This window comes from Sorex araneus, chromosome X, assembly GCF_027595985.1.
Source record: "Sorex araneus isolate mSorAra2 chromosome X, mSorAra2.pri, whole genome shotgun sequence".
Taxonomy (NCBI): Eukaryota; Metazoa; Chordata; class Mammalia; order Eulipotyphla; family Soricidae; genus Sorex; species Sorex araneus.
Window position 1 is genome coordinate 147,966,230 of NC_073313.1, and position 22,003 is coordinate 147,988,232.

The 22,003-nt window shown below is 41.0% G+C and overlaps 1 protein-coding gene across 8 annotated transcripts in view; it reads right to left on the reverse strand.

Annotated features, from left to right (window-relative positions):
• Positions 1-22,003, reverse strand: part of ZC3H12B (zinc finger CCCH-type containing 12B) — a 287,177-nt gene that overhangs the window by 62,532 nt on the left and 202,642 nt on the right. For 4 of the 8 annotated variants that reach the window (XM_055120390.1, XM_055120389.1, XM_055120385.1 and 1 more), the window contains 2 exons: positions 11,490-11,627; positions 10,104-10,866 (listed from right to left, as the gene is read on the reverse strand). In XM_055120390.1, coding sequence (XP_054976365.1) covers positions 10,104-10,714 — 611 coding nt within the window. In that variant the 5' untranslated portion in view covers positions 10,715-10,866; positions 11,490-11,627. Of the gene's footprint in view, positions 1-10,103; positions 10,867-11,489; positions 11,631-22,003 lie in introns of all 8 variants that reach the window. The other 4 variants (XM_004615745.2, XM_055120387.1, XM_055120386.1 and 1 more) reach the window with 3 other exon arrangements.

Below are 22,003 nucleotides of genomic sequence, written 5' to 3' on the forward strand. Positions count from 1 at the left end.
CCCCCATCCTTTCTCCCCCCCAAAATCTTCTTCTGCCTGATCCCTGACCCTACACTCAAAGAAAGTTTCCTCCTCCCAGCACCTCACCCAGAACCGCCCTCCCCTTCCAGCCGCTGCCCCCTGAGTGCTGAACTAATTCCTCCCTAGCATTGCCTGCTGGATCTACCTTTCACAGCATACCCTTAAAACTTCTAAAAAAAACCACGCGGATGTGAATTTACTTTGTCTGCACTCCACATTTGAGTTATTACTCACATTTCTTTACCTATCAATAAGCCATGCTAACACACAGAGAGCCCAACTGCAAAGGCCAATACACAGAAAAACACGTGAAAAAATTACAAAGCACAGAGGTTACGATGGTAAAAAAAATACAGAAACTCACCAGGCTTAATGATTGAATTTGCTAACCAAGATGAATCAAACAGTAATAATGAACTATATAACCCCTCAGATAATGAATTTAAAATGGAGCTTTTAAGGATTTATAAGTTGCTCAAAGAAGCAATGGACGGAATTGCTGTTAAAATTCAGGATGCTATCAGAGCAGACTTGAGGACAACGCAAATGAAAACACAAGCAGAACTGACTGTATCACTGTATCACTGTCATCATGCTGTTTATCGATTTTTTCAAGCAGGCGCCAGTAACGTCTCCATTCCTCTCAGCCCTGAGATTTTAGCAGCCTCTCCTTATTTGTTTTCCCCAATGATTGGAGGCTCTTTTCAGGGTCAGGGGATAAGACCTATCATTGTTACTGTATTTGGCATATTGAATATGCCATGAGGAGCTTGCCAGGCTCTTCTGTGCAGGCGAGATACTCTTGGTAGCTTGCTGGGCTCTCCGAGAGGCATACACACACACACACACACACACACACACATACATTTCCCTTTATGGTGATTTGTAGCATGACTGCTCATGTGTGAGGCTTGGCCCAAGTGTGTCGAAGAAAAAATTAAGTTCTTCAAAATTTGAAACAGTGGTCAAGAAGAAATGACACACCTGAAACATTTGGTAGGTGAAATGAAAAACTCAGTGGAAGGCCTTAGCAGCAGAGTAACAGCTGGTGAGGACAGAATCAGTGAGAATCAGAATCATATGAGGTTCAGAGAATCTTCAGACGACACCAGAAAATAGAACAGAACCTCAAAATGAACCAACACAGTCAAGAGAAAATCGGGATGAAGCCAATAGGAATAACATAAGAATCACTGGAGTCCCAAAGGGACAGGAAGAAAACCCTTATGAAGAAGAGATTGTCAAACACATAATTTCTGAGACCTTTCCAGAACTGAAGAGCACATGCAGACATAGGAGGCTCAAAGGGTACCAGCTAAAAGAAATCCAAATAAAAATACTATATGACACATCCTTATCAGAATGTCGAAAACCATAGACATAGATGAAATTCTGAAAGCAGCAAGATCAAAGAAAGAAAGCAGCAAAATCAAAGAAAGAAATTGCCTATAAAGTGTAGGGAGCCATTTTACAAGCCCGGCTCTTATCCTCTAGTCAAGCCGAGGCTTGCTTGGGATTCCTGTAACAAGGTCACCACTGCTGACCTTACTGATGTTATCAGTTCGCCATTCCCCTCTCACTAGCCAACGCCCATGCCTGATCTGCATTTTGCTATTGTTCCTATGGGGGTCCAAGCATGCATACCGCCCCCTCCCACCAAGAGGTATAAGTATTGTAACTGCTGTGAATAAACTCTCTCTCTCCTCCTCCTTCTAGCTCTGCATCTCTTCGTTCGGTTACATCCCCTCCTTAGCCCCACGAAGGGTCCTTCCTGCGGGACAGGATGATGCCCGCAGGGGGGACCCCACAATAAAGTAGCATCCTTATGATTCACAGTAGACTTATCTGATGAAACTTCAGGGTCTTGAAGAGTGTGGTAGAATATAGTATAAAAACTCAATGAAATAAATGCCTCAACAAGAATACCCAGCCAGACTCTCATTCATATTTGAAGGAACAACTCACAACACAACACATAAAAGATAAGCAACAACTCTAACTTCATAGACTCAAAATCATAGTTATAAGTACTAATCCGGCTTCTTTAACAAGAGAAGCTGCTCAAAAACAACAAACTTTGGCAGAAAGATGGGACAAAACCCCATAGCAATAATCTCCCTAATGTCAGTGGGCTAAAAGCACCAATTACAAAACACAGAGTGGCAGGATGGATCAGAAATTTAAACCAAACATTCGGTTGCCCCCAAGAAACACATCTGAACAGTTCGAGAAAACACAGACTAAAAGAGAAAGGATGAGAAACAATTCTACAAGCAAACAACACCCTCAAAATATATGGCAAGTATACAATCATACTAGTATCAGACTACATAAATTTCCGACTGAACAAGGTTATAAGAGACAGTAATAGTCATTTCTTAATGATCAAAGGATTTGTACATCAGTAAGAACTCACATTCTTAAATGCATATGCATCTAATTAGGAACCAGAAAAATACTTAAAACAACTGCTCATAGACTTGAGGACAGACATTGATAGCAACACAATATGTAATACATAATAGTGTTAAAAATTAAGAGGATAGAAATTGTATTAATGCTCTTTTCAGACTGTGATGCACTGAAAACAGAAGTGAATAATACACAGGAAGAAAGAGAAATTCAAATCAAATACCTGGAAATTAAATAACTCACTATTAAACACCCAGTAGCTTAGAGAGGAAATCAAAAGATTCTTGGAAATGCATGAGAATGCAGACACAAGTTACCAGAATTTATGGTATTGCAAAAGCAGTGTTAAGAGGAAAATTTAGCCGCCACTGAGATGTGATCCCAGGGGCTGCATGTGTGCGGCCTCTCCGCAGCTGCACGAGCATGACTCCAGAGGCCAGCTAAACTACTTTGGTTTGGGCAGCTCCTTGCAGAATGTCTCCAGACTGAGAACTAAGCCACAGCCCTATGCCTGCCCAGGAGGGGAATGGCATTTCTCTCTCTCGCCTCTTTCTTGCCAGGGGTGAAGGGTGTGGCAACGCCATATTATGATGACCACAGATGAGAGTTACAAGCTTGCAGTGATCCAACACCTGGAAGAAATCTCCCTGGATTTAGTTGCTAAAGTACAGAAATCCAAAACGTGCGGTAGCTGCCGCGCGACCTCATAACTCTTCACAACAGGTCTGACTCTAGTGGGGAACTCCTAAAATAATATTGAATAGGTTTTTGTTGGAATATTGAATATAACCAAAGTAAAGACAAAGTAAAATGAAATTTATCAGTTACGGGGGGGGTAGGGGGCCCGGAATGGGAGGTGTACTGGGTGTTTTATTTTTTTGGTGGTGGAATATGGGCACTGGTGAAGGGATGGTTTTTTCAGCATTGTATAACTGAAACTTAAGCCTAAAAGCATTGTAATTTTCCACATGGGGATTCAATAAAATAAAAATTTTATTATTAAAAAAAGAGGAAAATTTAGAGCTCTACAAGCGTTGCTTAGGAAGGAAGAGTGAGTGTACATCACGGCTTACAACCCTGGATAATGACCAACAAAAGAAAGAAAGAAATAATGAATTTTAGAGCAGAAATTAGCAACAGGAAAACCCAAAAAATAATCTTAAATATCAATGAAACTAATAGTTCTTTGAGAAAATAAACAAGATCAATAAATCACCAACAAGATTCACAGAGAAAGAAAGAGACCCCTAATAAAGAGAATCATAAACAAAAAGGGGGACATCACGACAAAAAACACAGAAATTCAAAGGATAATCAAAGATTAAGAGAGACTTTGAGAAACGTTATATCACAAAATAAGAAAACGTCAAGAAATGGATAAATTCCTGGGTTCCTATCATCTCCCAAATTTGACCCAAGATGACTTGGAATGCTTGAACAGACCTATCACAATCAAAGAAATTGAAATAGTAATCAAAAGTCTCCCGAAAAACAAAAGCCCCACCCAGATGAATTCACCAGTGAATTCTTTCAAACATGTAAAGAGGATACACTCCCAATCCTCTTCAAGCGTTTCCAAGAAGTTGAAGAAACAGAAACACTTATACAGTTTCTATGAGTCAAATATCACCCTTATATCAAAAGCAGACAGAGACACCACAAAAAAGAGAATTACAGGCCAATATCCCTGATGAACACAGACACAAAGATCCTCAACAAAATACTAGCAAATAAAATCCAAGTTCTCATCAAAAAGATCATACATCGTGACCAAATAGGATTCATCACGGGGATGCAAGGATGGTACAGCATTCACAAATCAATCAACATAATACACCATATCAATAAAATGAAATATAAAAACCATATGAACATATCAATAGATGCAGAGAATGTATTTGACAAGATCCAGCATCCAGTTATGATAAAAACTTCCAACAAAATGGGAGTTGAAGGAACTTTCCTCAGTATAGTCAAAACCATCTACCATCAGCTCAGAACAAGCATTATTCTCAATGGGGAAAAACTAAGTACCTTCCTTCTAAGATCAGGAACAAGAAAAGTTTGCCCACTTTCACCACTTTTTTTCACTGGAAGTACTTGTGATAGCCTTTAGGCAAGAAAAAATATCAAGGGCATTCAGATAGTTAAGACAGAGGTCAAGCTATCACCATTTGCAGATACTTTACTTAGAAAATGTTAAAGACTCAACAAAGAAGCTCCTAGAAAAAATAGGTTTGTATAGTAGAGGGGCAGTTTCCAATATCAATACCCAGAAGTCCATGTCTCCCCTATATACAAATAATGAAAGAGAAGAAAGATTTTTAAAAAATAATACCATTCATAATAATGCCTCAGAAAATCAAATACCTAGGAATTAGCTTAAGTAAATGGGTGAAAGACTTTACAAAGAAAAGTACAAAACACCACTTCAAGAAATAAAATAGGACACTAGGAAATAGAGGCACATTCCCTGCTCATGGATCGGGAAGATTAACATTATCAAAATGGCAATACTCCCCAAAGTATTACACAGATTCAATGCAGTCCCTATAAGTATACCCTGGACATTTTTCAAAGAAATATACAGAACACTCCTGAAATTCATATGGAACAATAAACCCACATGAATAGATAAACAATGCTTGGGAAAAATAACATGGATGGTATCACCTTCCCCAACTACAAGCAGTAGTAATTAAAACAGCATAGTATTGGAATAGAAATGCACTACAAGCAGTAGTAATTAAAACAGCATAGTATTGGAATAGAAATGGACCTGCAGACTAATGGAACAGAGTTGAGTATTCTGACACAAACTCTCAAGTATGTAATCACTCAATCTTTGACAAAGAAGTAAGAATGTGAAATGGAGCAAGGAAAGTCTCTTCAACAAGTGGTGCTGGGAAAACTGGAGAGCTCCATGCAAAAAATGAACTCAAATATCCACTTTTGTGGATTAAGGACTACAATATCAGACCTTATTCTATAAGGTACATGTAGGAAAATGTAGGTAGAACCCTTCATGATATTGAAGCTAAAAGCATCTTCAAAGATGAAACACCACTGCCCAAGCAAGTAGAAACAAATAGGACTACATTAAACTAAGAAGTTTCTTCACCTCAAAAGAAACAGTGTCCAAAATACAGAGAGAGCCCACGGAACTGGAAAAATTATTTACCAAATATCCATCAGATAGGGGTTTATTATCAGAATATACCTGGTAGACAAGAGACATTGGTAGAACTTTAAAAGGAAAAAAACCTCCAACCCCATAAAAAATGGGGAGAAGAAATTAACAGACCCTTCCTCAAAAATGAAATTCAAATGGCCAAAAGGCACATGAAAAAATGTTCTACATTGCTAATCACCATGGAGATGCAAATGAAATCAACAAAGAGATATCATCTTAAACCGCAGAAAATGGCACACATCAAAGAGAACAAGAACAACCAGTGCTGGCACAGATGCAGGAGGAAAAAGACTTATTCATTGTTGGTGGGAATGCTGACTGGTCCAGCCTTTTTGGAAAATATGGACAATCTTCAAAAAACAACCAATTAAACTACCATATTACCCTGCAATAACACTCTGAGAATATATTCTGGAGATAAAAAGAACTGTAGAAATGACATTTGCACTTGCATGTTTATTGCATCTCTGTTCACAATAGCTAGAATCTGAAAAAAAAAAAAACCCTAGTGCCCGAGAACTGATGACTGGTTAAAGAAGCTTTGACATATCTACAACAACGGAATACTATGCAACAGATGAAGTCATGAAATTTGCATATAAGTGAATGAACATGGAGAGTATCATGTTAAGTAAAATGAGTAAGAAAGGGAGGCACATACATAGAATGACTGCACTCATTTGTGGAAAATAAAGTAATATAATATGAGACTCACTCCTAAGGTCAGTAGCAATAATGGCCACGGTTTGATAAACAGCTTCATGTGTTGGGGTAAAAGGCATTTGGGATGGAGATGGGATCATTAAGTAAATGATGGTTGGAGGATTGCTCAGGATGGTAAATGCATTCTGAAAGTAGACTAAGGACCAAACATCATGGCCTCTTAGTATCTATATTGCAAACCATAATGTCCAAAAGTAGAGAGATAGTAAGAAGGAAGGTGCCTGCTGCAGAGGCAGGGTGTGTGATGGGGTGGGGGTAGCGGGAAATATACTGAGAGCATTGGTGTTGTAAAATATGCACTGGCAGAGGCATGGGTGCTCAATCACTGTATGACTGAAACTTAATCATGAACGTTTGTAAATGTATCTCATGATGAATAAATAAAAAGTAAAAAATAACTTAAAAATAATTTTAAATACAGGGGCCAGAGTGATAGTACAGCAAGTAGGGCAATAGTCTTGCACACAGCCTATGCGGGTTCAGTCCCCAGCATCCCGTATGTCCCGACAAGCACCACTAGGAGTAACTTCTGGGTGCAGAGCTAGGAGTAATTCCTGAGTATCGCTGGGGGTTACCCCAAAAGCAACTAAATAAATAAAGTTAAAGATATTTTCAAGGATGAAGCAATAACAAGAAAGTGGAAGCAATGATAAACAAATGGGACGACATTAACTTTTAACTTTTAGAAACATTAAGCTTTTAACTTCAAACCAAATGATAAATAGAATAAAAAGACAACCCACAGAATGAGAAAAATTATTTATGCAACACCCATCTGAGAATGAGTTAATATCCAAGATTATACACAAGATATATATATGCATATATATTACCCATATATGCATATATATTATCTCTCTGCAGAGAGTCTCTTGCCCGCCTGGCTGCTTCCCCGGAGCCCCTCAGAGGGGAGGGGCTCCAGCTTCCCTCCCCACCCAGAGCAGAGCTCCCAGCAGCCAAAGACCACCAGAACCTAGCTACAGCCATGCTCATGGCCCCTCTCCACACGTTCAGACAGGCCTCATGCATGAAGGTACCGGCAGTGGAACCCAGGTGTGTGTAATCCCATCAACGGTCAACATCCAGAGAGAGACTTAAAAGCAAGCTCTCAGAAGAGAGTGATGCAGAGAGTCTCTTGCCCACAAGCCTTGGCTGTCTTCCTAGTAGCCTCTCGACGTGGATGGGCTCCAGCTTCCCTCCCCACACCAAACAGAGCTCCCTGCGGCCAAAGACCACCAGAACCTAGCTACAGCCATGCTCAAGGCCACTCTCCACACATTCGGACAGGCCTCATGCATGAAGGTACCGGCAGAGGAACCCAGGTGTGTGGGTTCCAACCACCTACATTCAGAGAGAAACTTAAAAGCAAGCACTCAGAAGCGATGTACCAAAGTTTCTTTAACCCCTCATATGTACTCTGGTGCTTGGGTTTTTTCCAGATTCTGGATATTGTAAACAGTGCTGCAATGAACATACAAGTGCAGATGTCTTTTTTTGCATCTCTGGTATATATTCCCAGATGTGGTATTACTGGGTCAAATGGGAGCTCAATTTCTAATTTTTTAAAGAAGCTTCCATATGGTTTCCAAAAGGGTTGATTAAGAGGTCAATCAAACTTTTTAGCTCTAGTTCTCCCATTTGTTGGAATTATAGTTAATGTTCAAGTGTACTTTTATGTAGCATGTGAATCAACTCCTGCATACAATAGTATGTTTCATGAGCATTGTCCCAGGTCCTCAATCCTGTGGTATCCCCGGGGAGCATCTGATATTGTGGTGTGTGCCATTGGAGAAACAAGGGAAGGGGTCCGTCTTATCAAAGACAGTCAGATAGTTAAATTTGAGAAACCTGTCAGTCTAAGGCTTTTACTTTGCTCTGATTACATAAGGTCTAAGACTACTAGCAGGTTCGTTAATAAATGGTGAACTGAATAGGAAAATCAGGCTCTTGATCAAAGATAATTAAAAAAATAGTTTAGGGACCCTAATTTACAATAGCTGGGGATTTTTTTAGGGGTCACACCCAGCGATGCTCAGGGGTTACTTCTGGCTCTGCACTCAGGAATTACTCCTGGCTGTGCTGGGGGGACCATATGGGATGCCAGTGATAGAACCCAGGTTGGCCGCAAGCAAGTCAAATGCCCTACCCGCTGCACTACCGCTCTGGCTCCTATAACTGGGGATTTTTAAATCACAGCTGGATGACAACTTATTTGGAAGTAGGAGAAAACATTTCTACGGCTCTATGATATGATTCTATCTGTCTCCATATCTGAGACTGTATGAAGCAAAATATAGAGGAACATTTGATTCTGTATACTTATGGCTACTGTAGAAAATCACCACATATTTAGTATCTTTTTTTTTTTTGCTTTTTGGGTCACACCCGGTGATGCACAGGGGTTACTCCTGGCTCTGCACTCAAGAATTACCCTTGGCGGTACTCAGGGGACCATATGGGGTGCTGGAAATTGAACCTGGTTTGGCCACGTGCAAGGCAAACGCCCTACCCACTGTGCTATTGCTCCAGCCCCCATATTTACTATCTTAAGCCAATCAACTTTCTTGAAGTTAGAAGTCTAAAAGAAAGGTTTGGACAAGGCTGTCTTCTTCCCACAGGCTTCAGAAAAGAATTAATTTCCTTATCTTATTCAACTTATAAAGGTCACATAATTCATTGGCTCATTTCGTATATAGCCACAAATATTTTATTCTGTGAGCATAGCTCCTACTCTTCCTTTTAATTCTGTAGCCATCTACCTTATAAAAATCCTTGTGGTTACATTGAACCCGTCTTGATAGTACAGAATGATCTTTCCTATTTTTTTAAAAGTAAATAGATTTTATTCAGAGGGAAGGAGGAAGGGATAAGTGGGAGAGAGAATAGTGAAAATAACACGCTCAAGAGAGAATGCAGGCTTCTCCAAGGGTGGTGAAAGCTCTACATACATCCTAGCACTGAAAACGGAAGGATGAGAGTACACATCTCAAGAGGGGAGATGCGGGCAACACATGTGCTCGGCCACGTGGGCACAAACAGCACATGGGCTCAGGCAGCATATGCGCTGATCTTTCCTATTTTAATCTTTCAACCCTTAACTTAATCACATCCACAAAGTCCCATTTACTTCGTCAGAACAAAGCCACAGGTTTCAGGAATTAGGATACGTCCATAGTTGCAGGACTGTTTTTAAGCCTATGAAAGGTACTCTGAAATATTATTGGGATTAGCAAAATCAGATGGTCTGTAGGATTTGTACATTTTGGAGTGTAGGAAGATCAGGAAGAGATCAGTCTTAGACTGGGAAATATCAAGAAGTCTGTACCCACTTTATGCTTATTAAAATAAGCATAATTTGCATGAAATCTATAAAAGACATAAATGCACTAAGTGTGAGATATGTGATCAAGTAGAAGGGCAGCAAGATCACAAAGATGAGCAATAAGAAACAAATTTGGTAGATTGACAAGAATGACCCTAGATTCCAATTTAGTCCCCAGGTGACATTATGAGAGCAACATTTTTTGTCAATAATCATTTATGTCTAAATTTATTTCAGAAAACCTGAAAACAAATTGGCAACAGATTTGAAGGGAAAAGAAAATTCCAGGGTAAGAGAATTTTAGCCTCTTTGCAAATGGAAGAGAATGAGACATAGACAAAAACCAGGGGGCTCTCTGATTTGGAAAGGACAATGATATCTATGAACTTAGAGCGATTTTTTTAAAAGAAAAATAAATATTACTAATCTTACCTCATTGCCACATTACTTCCATCAATGACAATTGGCCTCAAATTGTCACTGTTTCCCATTCGATCTTCAAGAGACAGTTCAAGGCTTGAAATTTCTCTTGAACCGGGCCCCTGAGGTACTAACAGGCTCAAGTTGACCTGCATTTCTGAATCACCTTTGTTCCCCAGTCTTACAAGCTCTGCCAAAACATCATTAATAAGGGATTCAGGACCCAGCTTGTTCAGCACTAACTGAATCTGCTCCTGTGCATAGCCCAACTTTAGAGCAAAATCCACCTTAGCTTGGTATTCCTTTTCCAAGTCAAGCTTCCCACCTTGTAGTATGCTGCTCTGGGAGAAGCTTGGACGATCTAGGCAAGGTGATCTACAAAGTTGTCGGTGTGGCTTGGAGGGAATCGCCTTTTTCTTCAGTTGAAAATCTTCAGGTTGACAACTGCAGTCATTGTTTTTGCTGCTCTTAAGGCTCGTCTGTTCAGGATCACTTTTAGAGCTAATCCATTCTTCAAGCTCGGCATGGTCCTGCTTTGTGCTCTTTTGCTTAGTCTGACACTTCTCTTCCTTGTAGGCACTATTCTCCATTTTTGGTGTCTCCACTGCAGCTGTGGCCGTCATCCCGTTCAGAGGGAAATCTCAGGTATAATCATCTCTTTTTCTTTTTAGCTCGCTTGGAATTTTCGTATAGTGGCATCCTTCTGTGTTACAATGTGGTGGTAATAATGGTGAAATAGATGGTTTGATTCGGTATGTTCAGGTGTTACCAGTTCCTACAAATAAACATATGCACCAAGATCATGTTTAGAAAAAAATCTAGAAAATCATTTGGAATACAGAGTTTCTTCCTAAGAAACTAAAGGTTGGCTGACATTTTGTTTTTCAGCTCATAGTGATCTAAGCTTAAATTTGAAAAGTTTCTCTCTCCTTGGGGTCCGGGAGAGAGATGATAGAGGGTTTGAGGTTCTGCTTATGGTCCTCTGATCATCACCAGAGAAATCCCTGATCACAGATGTAGGAGTAGGCCCTGAGCAATGCTGGGAGTGGTTAATGGCAAAAGCCCCTACAAAATAAAAAAGATAAAAAATTAAAAAATTCCTCCCCTAAAGGTATAAAAAGACTACTACAAACAATGACCCCAATAAAGTGGAAGAATTAAAAATCAATACACCTAAATATGTTGCATTTTAACAACACAATGAGTAAGAGGTAATGTGTAGGGAGCCATTTTACAAAGCTTGGCTCTTGTCTTCTGGTTAAACAGAGGCTTACTTAAATTCCTGTAGCAAGGTTGCCACTCCTGATCTTACTGATCTTATCCTTTCACCATTTGTTTATCACTAGCTAATGCCCGTGCCACACCCTGCATTTCTATTGGGGGTCCTGGCATGCATACCATACCACCTCCTCCCAGCAGAGAGGTATAAATACTGTAACTGCCATAGAATAAATGCTCTTTCTCTCTCCTCCTCCTTTTGGCTCTGCGTCTGTTCATTCGGCTGCGTCCCCTTCTCAGTCCGATGAAGGGTCCTCCCTGCTGGACAGGATGGGACCACCACAGTAAGGGAAATCAATTAAATAATCATATTTACAATCTCATAAAAACTATAAAATGGGGGAATCAGAGAGACAGTACATGTCTTGCATGCCACAGACTTGAGTTTGGAACACAACACCACATATGAAAGGGTCCCCTAAGCCCTGCTAGGACCGATTTCTGAGCACAGAACCAAAATTAAGCTCTGAGCAACTCTTGGTGTAGCCCCAGACCTCAAAATGATATAAAATGGGAGTATAGTTAAAATTAAAATATTGTAAAAAGAAATAGAAGACACAAAGAAATGGGAAGATATACTGGAAGAAATATCATTATTAAAATGATCGTAATGCAGGAGCAACCCTAATGTCCAACAACAGATAAATGGATAAATGACCTATATATATACATATATGTACACACACAATACAACACTATGCAGTGGTAAGAAAATATAGAGTTCTGAATTTTTCTTAGATGCAACTGAAGGGTACCACATTGAGTAAAATGTCACAATGAGAAGGATAGATATGATCTCCCTCTCTCACTCTCCCTCTCTCCATCTCTCCCTCATTTTTGTTCCTTGGGTCATACCGAGTGGGGCTTGGGGGACCATCTGGGATGCTGGAGATTGAATAGTATAGCAAGCACCCTGCCCGCTGTACTACTGCTTAAGCCCCAGAATGATCCTCTCATATGTGGTATATAACAGAAATTAATAAGGGTATAACAAGGAGCCAGTTGCAACGGAACCAGCAAACCGGTGTACAGTACTGAGATTAGCAAAGGCAGGAGGTGTATGTGTGGGGAGTGAGTGTGAGCGGCCCACAAGGCAATGGTGGGGAGAAGTAGATGTTCAAGGGAGGGAGTGCTGTAATGTGTGACAGGAATCATATTGACAGCTTCTTTATTATAATTGGTAAATAAAAGCAAAAAGTAAACTCAACTTGCATAAGGCTCAAGGACATTTGAGAAAGCATAATAATTCAGGGTATTGGAATCATTGTTTAAGGGTGTACAGCTCATGCTGTGCATATGAGTGGCTTTGAGTTCTATCCCTGTCATCACATGACCCCTGCCAAACACTACTAGCACTGTTGGGTCTAAGTAGCACCTTATCACCAGTCAAAGCAGTGACCTTCCAAGAACTGCTAGAGTTCTTGGAACTGCTAGAAAATTAAATAAAAAGCACTAATCACAGACAATTGTATTTCCTAACTCTTCCTCTCGCCTACCTCATTTGTTTCCACAAGTTTGAGTTCTAACCTGCCCCAAGCACTCATTTTCAATTTTAGCCTTGATACGGTCATATGTAAATGTAAGATATTGATAACTCTCAGGTCAAGTGTTACATAGCATGAGAAAAAAGTAGCTTAGAATAGTGAACAGAGGTTCTCAATATATTTACAGCATGAAACCTTTAGTTTGAGAAAGAAGACTACTAACAGTGAGGCAAGAGTATAGCCATGTAAGCACTGACATATTATTCAGCCAGCCTCTAATCTAAAAGTAACCTATGTAGAAAGTGTACTACAAATTTCCAGTTACAATTTAATTATTAACACAAATAACAAAAACAATAAATATCTCTAATATCTACAATCTTACTTTGACAGTCTAACATTTGAATATTAATAAACATTATATATGTACATAAGCAACATCTTTGAATTGATGCATACATAATGACTTCTCTAATAATAATACACTTGAAACTTTAAAATTTTCCCTTAATGAACTAGCCAACACAGAAATACCCATTTTACTTTCAGTTTCTTATTATATTACTTGAATGTCTAAGCCTGTTTCCCATATAAGTTTCATACTATCTGACTTTTATTTTATTCTCTTCAAACTAACTTCTATTGAGAATACACTGAGATTCCCCTACACATTAATTATATGTTATTGTCTTGTAAACATTTTTGAGATACCCTTGCCACATTTATCTAAAGTTCCCAAGTCATTTAGACATAAATATATATAAAACAGAATGTATATTTTATTTCCTTGGCAAATAAAAGGTCCATAACCTTTAATTTTTTTAAAGTATTATTGATACTCAATTACAAAGTTGTTCATGGTTTGGTTTCAGTCATAGAATGTTGCAACACCCATCTCTTCGCCAGTGTACATTTTCCTCCACCATTGGCAAAGATTCTCTTCTGCCCTTCACTTGCTTCTCTGGCAGGTAATTTTCCTTCTCCTCCCCTCCCCTCCCCTCCCCTCCCCTCCCCTCCCCTTCCCTTCCCTTCCCTTCCCTTCCCTTCCCTTCCCTTCCCTTCCCTTCCCTTCCCTTCTCTTCCCTTCCCTTCCCTTCCCTTCCCTTCCCTTCCCTTCCCTTCCCTTCCCTTCCCTTCCCTCCCCTCCCCTCCCCTTCCCTTCCCCTCCCTTCCCTTCTCCTCCCTTCCCTTCCTTTCCCTTCCCTCCCTCCCCTCCCCTCCCCTTCCCTTCCCTCCCCTTCCCTTCCCTTCCCTTCCCTTCCCTTCCCTTCCCTTCCCTTCCCCTCCCTCCCTCACTCCCCTTTCCTTCCCTTCCCCTCCCCTCCCTTCCCTTCCCCTCCCCTCCCTTCCCTTCCCTTCCCTTCCCTTCCCTTCCCTTCCCTTCCCTTCCCTTCCCTTCCCTTCCCTTCCCTTCCCTTCCCTTCCCTTCCCTTCCCTTCCCCTCCCTCCCTCACTCCCCTTTCCTTCCCTTCCCCTCCCCTCCCTTCCCTTCCCCTCCCCTCCCTTCCCTCCCCTCCCCTTCCCCTCCCCTCCCCTCCCCTTCCTGTCCCTCATTTTGCCTGCCCTTTGCTCCCCTCCCCTCCCTTCACCCAAGGTTCTCCCCACAAGTCCCTCCCTCCCCTACCTTCCCCCACCCTTCCTTACACTCTCCACACTTCCCTTCCCTTCCCTTCCCTTCCCTTCCCTTCCCTTCCCTTCCCTTCCCTTCCCTTCCCTCATTTCCCCTGCCCTTTGCTCCCCCCTCCCTTCACCCAAGGTTCTCCCCACAAGTGCCTCCCTCCCCTACCTTCGCCCACCCTTCCTTACACTCTCCACACTTCCCTTCCCTTCCCTTCCCTTCCCTTCCCTTCCCTTCCCTTCCCTCATTTCCCCTGCCCTTTGCTCCCCCCTCCCTTCACCCAAGGTTCTCCCCACAAGTCCCTCCCTCCCCTACCTTCCCCCACCCTTCCTTACACTCTCCACACTTCCCTTCCCTTCCCTTCCCTTCCCTTCCCTTCCCTTCCCTTCCCTTCCCTTCCCTCATTTCCCCTGCCCTTTGCTCCCCCCTCCCTTCACCCAAGGTTCTCCCCACAAGTGCCTCCCTCCCCTACCTTCGCCCACCCTTCCTTACACTCTCCACACTTCCCTTCCCTTCCCTTCCCTTCCCTTCCCTTCCCTCATTTCCCCTGCCCTTTGCTCCCCCCTCCCTTCACCCAAGGTTCTCCCCACAAGTGCCTCCCTCCCCTACCTTCGCCCACCCTTCCTTACACTCTCCACACTTCCCTTCCCTTCCCTTCCCTTCCCTTCCCTTCCCTTCCCTTGCCTTCCCTTGCCTTCCCTTCCCTTCCCTTCCCTTCCCTTCCCTTCCCTTCCCTTCCCTTCCCTTCCCTCCGCTCCCTCCCTTCCCTTCCCTCCTTTCTTCTGCCCTTTGCACCCTTCCCCTCCCTTCCCCCAGCCTTCTGCCCACACTTCCCTCCCTCCCCTACATTCCCCCACCATTCTCTTACACTCTCCATACTTCCCTTCCCTTCAGTTCCCCTCATCAAGGTTTGCAATACAGTTATTGAAAGATTACAATGCATATTCATTTACCTAACTTCAGCAGTCAGTTCTTGTGTAGTGATCATTTCCAACTATTATTGTCATAGAGGTCGCTTCTTTATCCTCACAGCCTTCCACCTTCCACCCACTGTGGTCAGCTTCCAACTATGGACCAAGCCTCCTGGCTCCTATTTTTTCTGTCCATGGATATCAGTCTCATACTATATCGCACAAACGTGTGCAATAATCCTATCTCTGTCCCTCTCCTTCTGACTCACTATGATGCTCTGCATGTCTATCTATTTATAAGGAAATTTCATGACTCCATTTTTCTTTGTGACTGTGTTCATTGTGTATATGTAAAATAGGTTTTTTTTTTTATCCAGTCATCTGCCTCTTTCCTCTCCGTTTTTCCCCCCAGATGTTTCCAGATTCTGGTTATTGTGAATAGTGCTTCAATGAACATAGATGTGTAGATGGCATTTCTGCTGTGTGGTTTTGGGGCCCTCGGTGTATATTCCCAGAAGTAGCTTTCTGGGTCAAATGGGAGTTCAGTTTATAGTTTTTTAAGTAACACCGTATTGTTTTACAAAAGGCTGGACCAACTGGCACTCCCACCAACTGTAAAGGAGAGTCTCTTTCTCCCTGCATCCATACTAGCACTGATTGTTCTTGTTCCTTTGGATGAATGCCAATCTCTGCGGTGTGAAATGATATTTTTGTTGTTTTGATTTGCATCTCCCTGGTGATTAGTGATGGAAAGCACCTTTTTTCATGTGCTACTTGGTGATTTGAATCTCTTCTATGAGGAAGTTTCTGTCCATTTCTTCTCCCTATTTTGATGGGGTTGAATGTTTTTATTTCTTGTAAAGTTCCACCAGGTCCTTATAGGTCTTGGGTACTAACCACTTATATGGGTATGGGTAAATAATTTTTCGCATTCTGTGGACTGTCTGTCTTTGCATGATGATCACCATTTCTTTTGAGCTGAAGAAGATTAGTTTAAAGTAGTCTTATTTGTTTATATTTGCTTCCACTTGCTTGATCAGTAGTGTTTCACCTTTAAAGGTGTCTTTAGCTTCAATGCTTATAAAATGTTTTATGCTTTTAGCAATTGAATTGCAGAATGTTTCACTTTTTTTAAAATTTATTTTTTAATTAGTGAGTCACAGTGAGGGTACAGTTACATATTCACACATTTTTTTCTTGTTTTTCCCTCATGCAATGTTTAAGAGCCCATCCCTCCACCAGTGTCCATTCTCCACCAAAAATGAACCAGGTATCCCTCCCACCTCCCCAGTCCAATCCCCCCACCCCACCTCGGCTCTGTGGCGGGGCAATCCAATTTGATATCGCTCTTTCCTTTTGGGTGTTTTGGTTTGAAATAGGGGTATTGAGTGGTCATCCTGTTCAGTCTCTAGTCTACTTTCAGCACGCATCTCCCTTCCCGCACAGGATCTCCAATCACATATTACTTGGTGTTCCCCACTCTATCTGGGATGACTTTCCCCCAGCATGTGAGGCCAGCTTCCAAGCTATGGAGTCAACCTCCTAGTATTATATACTACCATTCTTGGGTATTAGTCTTAAACTCTGTTGTTCTATATTCCACAGGGGAGTGCAATCTTTCTAGGTCTGTCCCTCTCTTTCTGGCCCATTTCACTTAGCATGATACTTTCAATGTTGATCCACTTATATGCAAAGTTCATGAGTTCATCCTTTCTAACAGCTGCATGGTATTCCATTGTATAGATGTACCAAACTTTCTTTAACCAGTCGTTTGTTCTCGGGCACTCGGATTATTTCCAGATTCTGGCTATTGTAAACAGTGCTGCGATGAACATATATGTGCAGATGTCATTTCAACTATACTTTTTTGTTTCTCCAGGATATAGAATGTTTCACTTCTTTTCTATTAAATGACTTTTTATAGCCAGGTCACCACTGCTATAGTTATTTTTACTGTGTTCACATAGACATGTAGTAGTTTATTTAATCTCAATGAAAACTGCGCAACATAGGAAACACTTTCGGATTTTTGTTTGTGTGCTTTTGGGCCACACTGGCGATGCTCAGGGGTTACTCTAGCTCTATGCTCAGGGATCATTTCAAGTGGTGCACCTGAGTCCACATTTGGTGCCATGCAATGAACCTAGTCTGGCCTCATGCAAGGCAAGCTCATTATTCACTGTATTATTGATCTGACTCCATGGAATTTCTATTTATGATCATGAAATATTTTGTTTCAATAAAGGACCTAATGTATATCCTAATTAGTATGTTTAGGTTTAATAGTCATTAAACAGTCAATAATTATTTAATAGACATAAACGTTTAATTTTCTAAGTTTTAAGCAAAAAGATGAATTAAATTTTGCATGAAGTTAATTTTCTGAATATAAATTTATTTAATAGCCTTTCCTTTCTCCACTCTAAGTTCTTGGTTTAACTGTCAGAAATTAATTGTCAATGCAGGTACAGTTATTTTCCTTAGGTTTCAGATCTCATCCATTTCTGTGTATTCATTACCTATCAATCTGTCTTTCAATTATTTTTATTTCAATACCATCTTTGTTAAGTCCAAAAAAATACAAGATACTTAGGCAATAGCAATGGGAATAATCTCAGAATTACAGGGATAGCTAAAAGAGAGGATAAAGAGATAGGGGAAGAACAACTTTTGGCACGTTAAGTTGGTGCCAGGAGGCACATTGTGGGTGTGACAGTCAGGTGGATGAGCGGGCGGGGAGCCAGTGCCTCTGCTGCCATGTGGCACGGAGATTTAGTCCTGGAATTCGCATATGTGGGCCTTGCTTGTGAAAGCTCTTGGTCACCGGGATTCCATCTGGAGTAGGCGGGGAGACTGCACCTGCTCCATCTGGGGTGCCCCATGAAATTGGTTCGGTATGGGGCCTGGAGAGATCTCTGGTTCTGTGGAGTCTTCCAGGACTCGCTGCTGTGTCTCTGGCTTTTGATCTCTTTCGAGATTTATTTATGGGTCTCTGAGGCAAGACCAGTAACTGAGTTTACAGGGTGGCTCAGGAGTTGGTTTGTGGGGATGACTGCCAGTGCTTCCAAGTCTATTGGGGAGTAGGAGGAGGCACCCCACCCTAACTTTATGAAATCCTGGAAATTTCAGTCACAAAACCTCATACCCAAATTTTCAGCAGATTATGTCTTGGTGAGATCTGTCCTGAGATGGTGGATTCAGGCCGGGGTTATGGCGACGATTTTGGATTGTGGATCAAGTGGTTGCTGGGGGCCCTGCTTGGCAGGCATAGCCCAACATGCCCCCTTTACCTTGATTACATTCCATATTTCAACACAAAACTTACTAATGTTGTTGGAGTTTCCCCCCAGAAAAGACAGACCTACTGCCAAGGAAGCATTTGATAATTAGTTTTCCATTACTGAGAGTGAAGAAATATGAAGTCCCGCTGTTCCAAGTACAGAACTTTTTTTTATCCTTCCCGTGCCAAGAAGTCCATGCCTGCTTAATAGTCCCATAATATGGCTGATGCCACACCGCCCAACAAGGTAAAAATAAAACCAAGAAAGAAGGATATTTACCGTTCTCAGCCGTTGTGGGACTATGGCTTAGTTCACAGTCTAGAGACATGGCTGCAAGCAGTTTCTGGAACCAAAAGTTGTCTAGTTGGCCTCTGGATCCTGGTCGATCGACAGCAAAGCGGCTGTACAAAAGTGTGGCCACCTGGGTCAAATCTCGGCGGAGCATGCACTGGTATTGTCCCTGGCCCGAGATTGCCCAAGCATCCCGCTGTTCCAAGTACATAATTTTTTCCCCCCATCCCGCGCCACCAAGTTTGTACCTGCTTAATAGATCTCATAATATGGCGACGCCACGCCACGTTTCTCCCAGAAAAGGGAAAAAAACTGAGAAAAAAGTGTATTTCCTCTCCTCGGCCGGCGTGGGGCTATGGCTTAGTTCACTGTCTAGAGAAAAGGATGCTACTTTTATTACCTTCAATATTTCAACAAAAACTCGCTATTATTGTTCGGAGTTTTCCGCAAAGTGAGACCTGCTAAAAAGGAACCTTTTCACGTTGCTGACAATTAACCGTACCACAACATTTTATGTTACAAAATGTTTTGTATAGAAAATTATAATACGATTGCATTTGATCTGATATGTCAACAACCTTTTTTCCAGCACTGTAATAAAAAAGGGATTTACCATTTTTAGTATCATAAAAGTAGCATTTAATGTAATAATTTAAGAAAAAATAAAATGGTACAAAGTTAGATTTAAAATTGTAACCATTAACAAGTAATTTACTATTAATGTGTCAACATGTTTGAAATACATAGTAACATTTAGTTACTATTCTAATATTTAAAAATTCATGCATGCTCTTTTTATATATTCTACCATATTTTTTAAGTTTGGATACATTTCTTTATACACCCATCTGTCACAGTTATGCTTATGCTAGACTTATGAGGAATGAAACTATTTTTTTAACTTTATAAATATTTTTGTCACACCTGCCAAACTTGAAGGGATAATCCTGGCTCTGCACATGGGAATAACTCCTGGAAATTCTCAGGGGACTACCTGGGATGCTGGGGATTGGACCTGTGTCAGTCACATGCAAATTAGTGCCTTACCCACTTTATTATTTCTCCAGCTCCAAAAATAGACTTTTAATTTACAGGAGAAAGAACTGTTTATCTCACAGTGTCAACATCATTCTTTTGGTGAAATAGGTTTTGTTCACATTCATTCTCCATCACCAGACAACCACGTGATAGTCATTATTTGATAAAGCTTTTTCTCAAATATCACAATACAGGGATTGAAGATGATGCTTGCACTAGAACTCAAGCTCCTGGAGGTATAACATTCTTTGGCTGATTTTGGAATTCTCCTGATGATGCATAGGAGTTCCCTGTGGTATAGTGTGTGAGGTCTGTTAAAATTTTGCTACGGGGCCCATCCAGTGCAAGAAGTTTAAATCTAATCTCAGGTCTGGAAGGATACCATTTTAAAGAAGGTCATTCGTGTTTTTTTAATTATCTTTATAAAGTTGCTCACAATTTATTACATTCAGTATTCCAACACAAACCCCAACACCATTGCACTTTCCCATCACCATTATTTTGAATTTTCCCACAACCACCAAGGCCTGCCCCAAAAGCAGATGCTAAATATTTTTTTATTTCATATTATATATAATCCACTTAAAATGATCCAAAAATTTTCCTTAGAGGAAAGTGTGTGAAGATTTTCGTATCTCACCCTGGAAACATTAAAATCTTTTATAAAAGATTACTAACATGTTGTTGCAGGTTGAGTCGTGTGTGGTAATATTTTTTTTATTGGGATAAATTGCTTCCTACTATATACCCATCAAAGTGGTGTGCTACGCCTGCTATATTAGTGCCTTAGAGAATGAGATATCGCACTGCCGCATGTGTGGCTGTATGCTCCAGGAGTTCTAAAATTTTCAATAGGGTGCTAGAACTGGAATTAAAATTTTAACTGTATGGTGACTTCGGGGTCTGGGGGCATCTCTGCAACTTGTGGTTCTCTTCCAAGACCTATTTGTGATTCAATGGGTCATGACCGTAAATGAGCTTATATAGAGCCAGAGGCAGTTCTTGGGCATGGCTTCCAGCTCCCGGAAGAACAGGGAGATGGGAGATGGTCTCCCATTCCCGAATCCATGAGATCCTGGAGATTTCAGTCACAAATCCTGCATACCTGGGTATTTCAGCAGTTTCATTCTCATGCTTGAGTCTTTTCCCAAGCATGTAGAGATTGACCATGAACATGGCAGTGACTGAGTTCTGGAGGATTTTGGCTGCCAGGGCTCTGTGTGGGTGGGTGCTGAGCTCACCCGCCCCACTCAGGGGAAAGATCATTCAGTTTTGATGTTTCAAATGTATTCGTTTATTATTTGTAGGAGAAAGTTTATTTCCTTCCCTCAAATTTAAATGACAGCTTAAAAGGTTAGAGACATTTAGTTTGAAGGCTTTCATAATTCAGAACTTTAAATATTCCCTTTATGCCTGTAGACATCAGTAGTAAATTTTATTTTGTGTCCTTGTATTTGAGGCTTGCTTCGCACTTGCCACTTTATTTTGTTTGTTTTTTTATAAGTTTATTTATTAAATCACTGTGAGAGCAGTTACAAAGCTTTCTGTTTTATGTCTGGGTCAAACAATGATGAAACACATATCCCTTCACCAGTGCACGTTTTCTACCACCAAAAGCCCCAGTGTATCCCCCATCCCACCCCTCCCCCTACCTGTGTGGCAGATGATTTCCACATTACTCTCCCTCTACTTTGATTACATTCCATATTTCGACACCAGACCCACCATTATTATTTGGGATTTCTCCCCAACACTCAGACCTGCCAAAAGGCAACATTAGACAATTTGTTTTCTATTGCTGATTATGAATAGCATATGATGTTGCGCGGCTGCTCTTGCGGCCACCTGATTTTGAATTCTGAAGTTTTTTTTAATTCTTTTATTGATTCACCATGTGGAAAGTTACAAAGCTTTCAGGTTTAAGTCTTAGTTATACAATGCTCAAACATCCATCCCTTCACCAGTGCACATATGGAATTCTGAAGTTTAAAAATTAAATCTTGAAGGATTT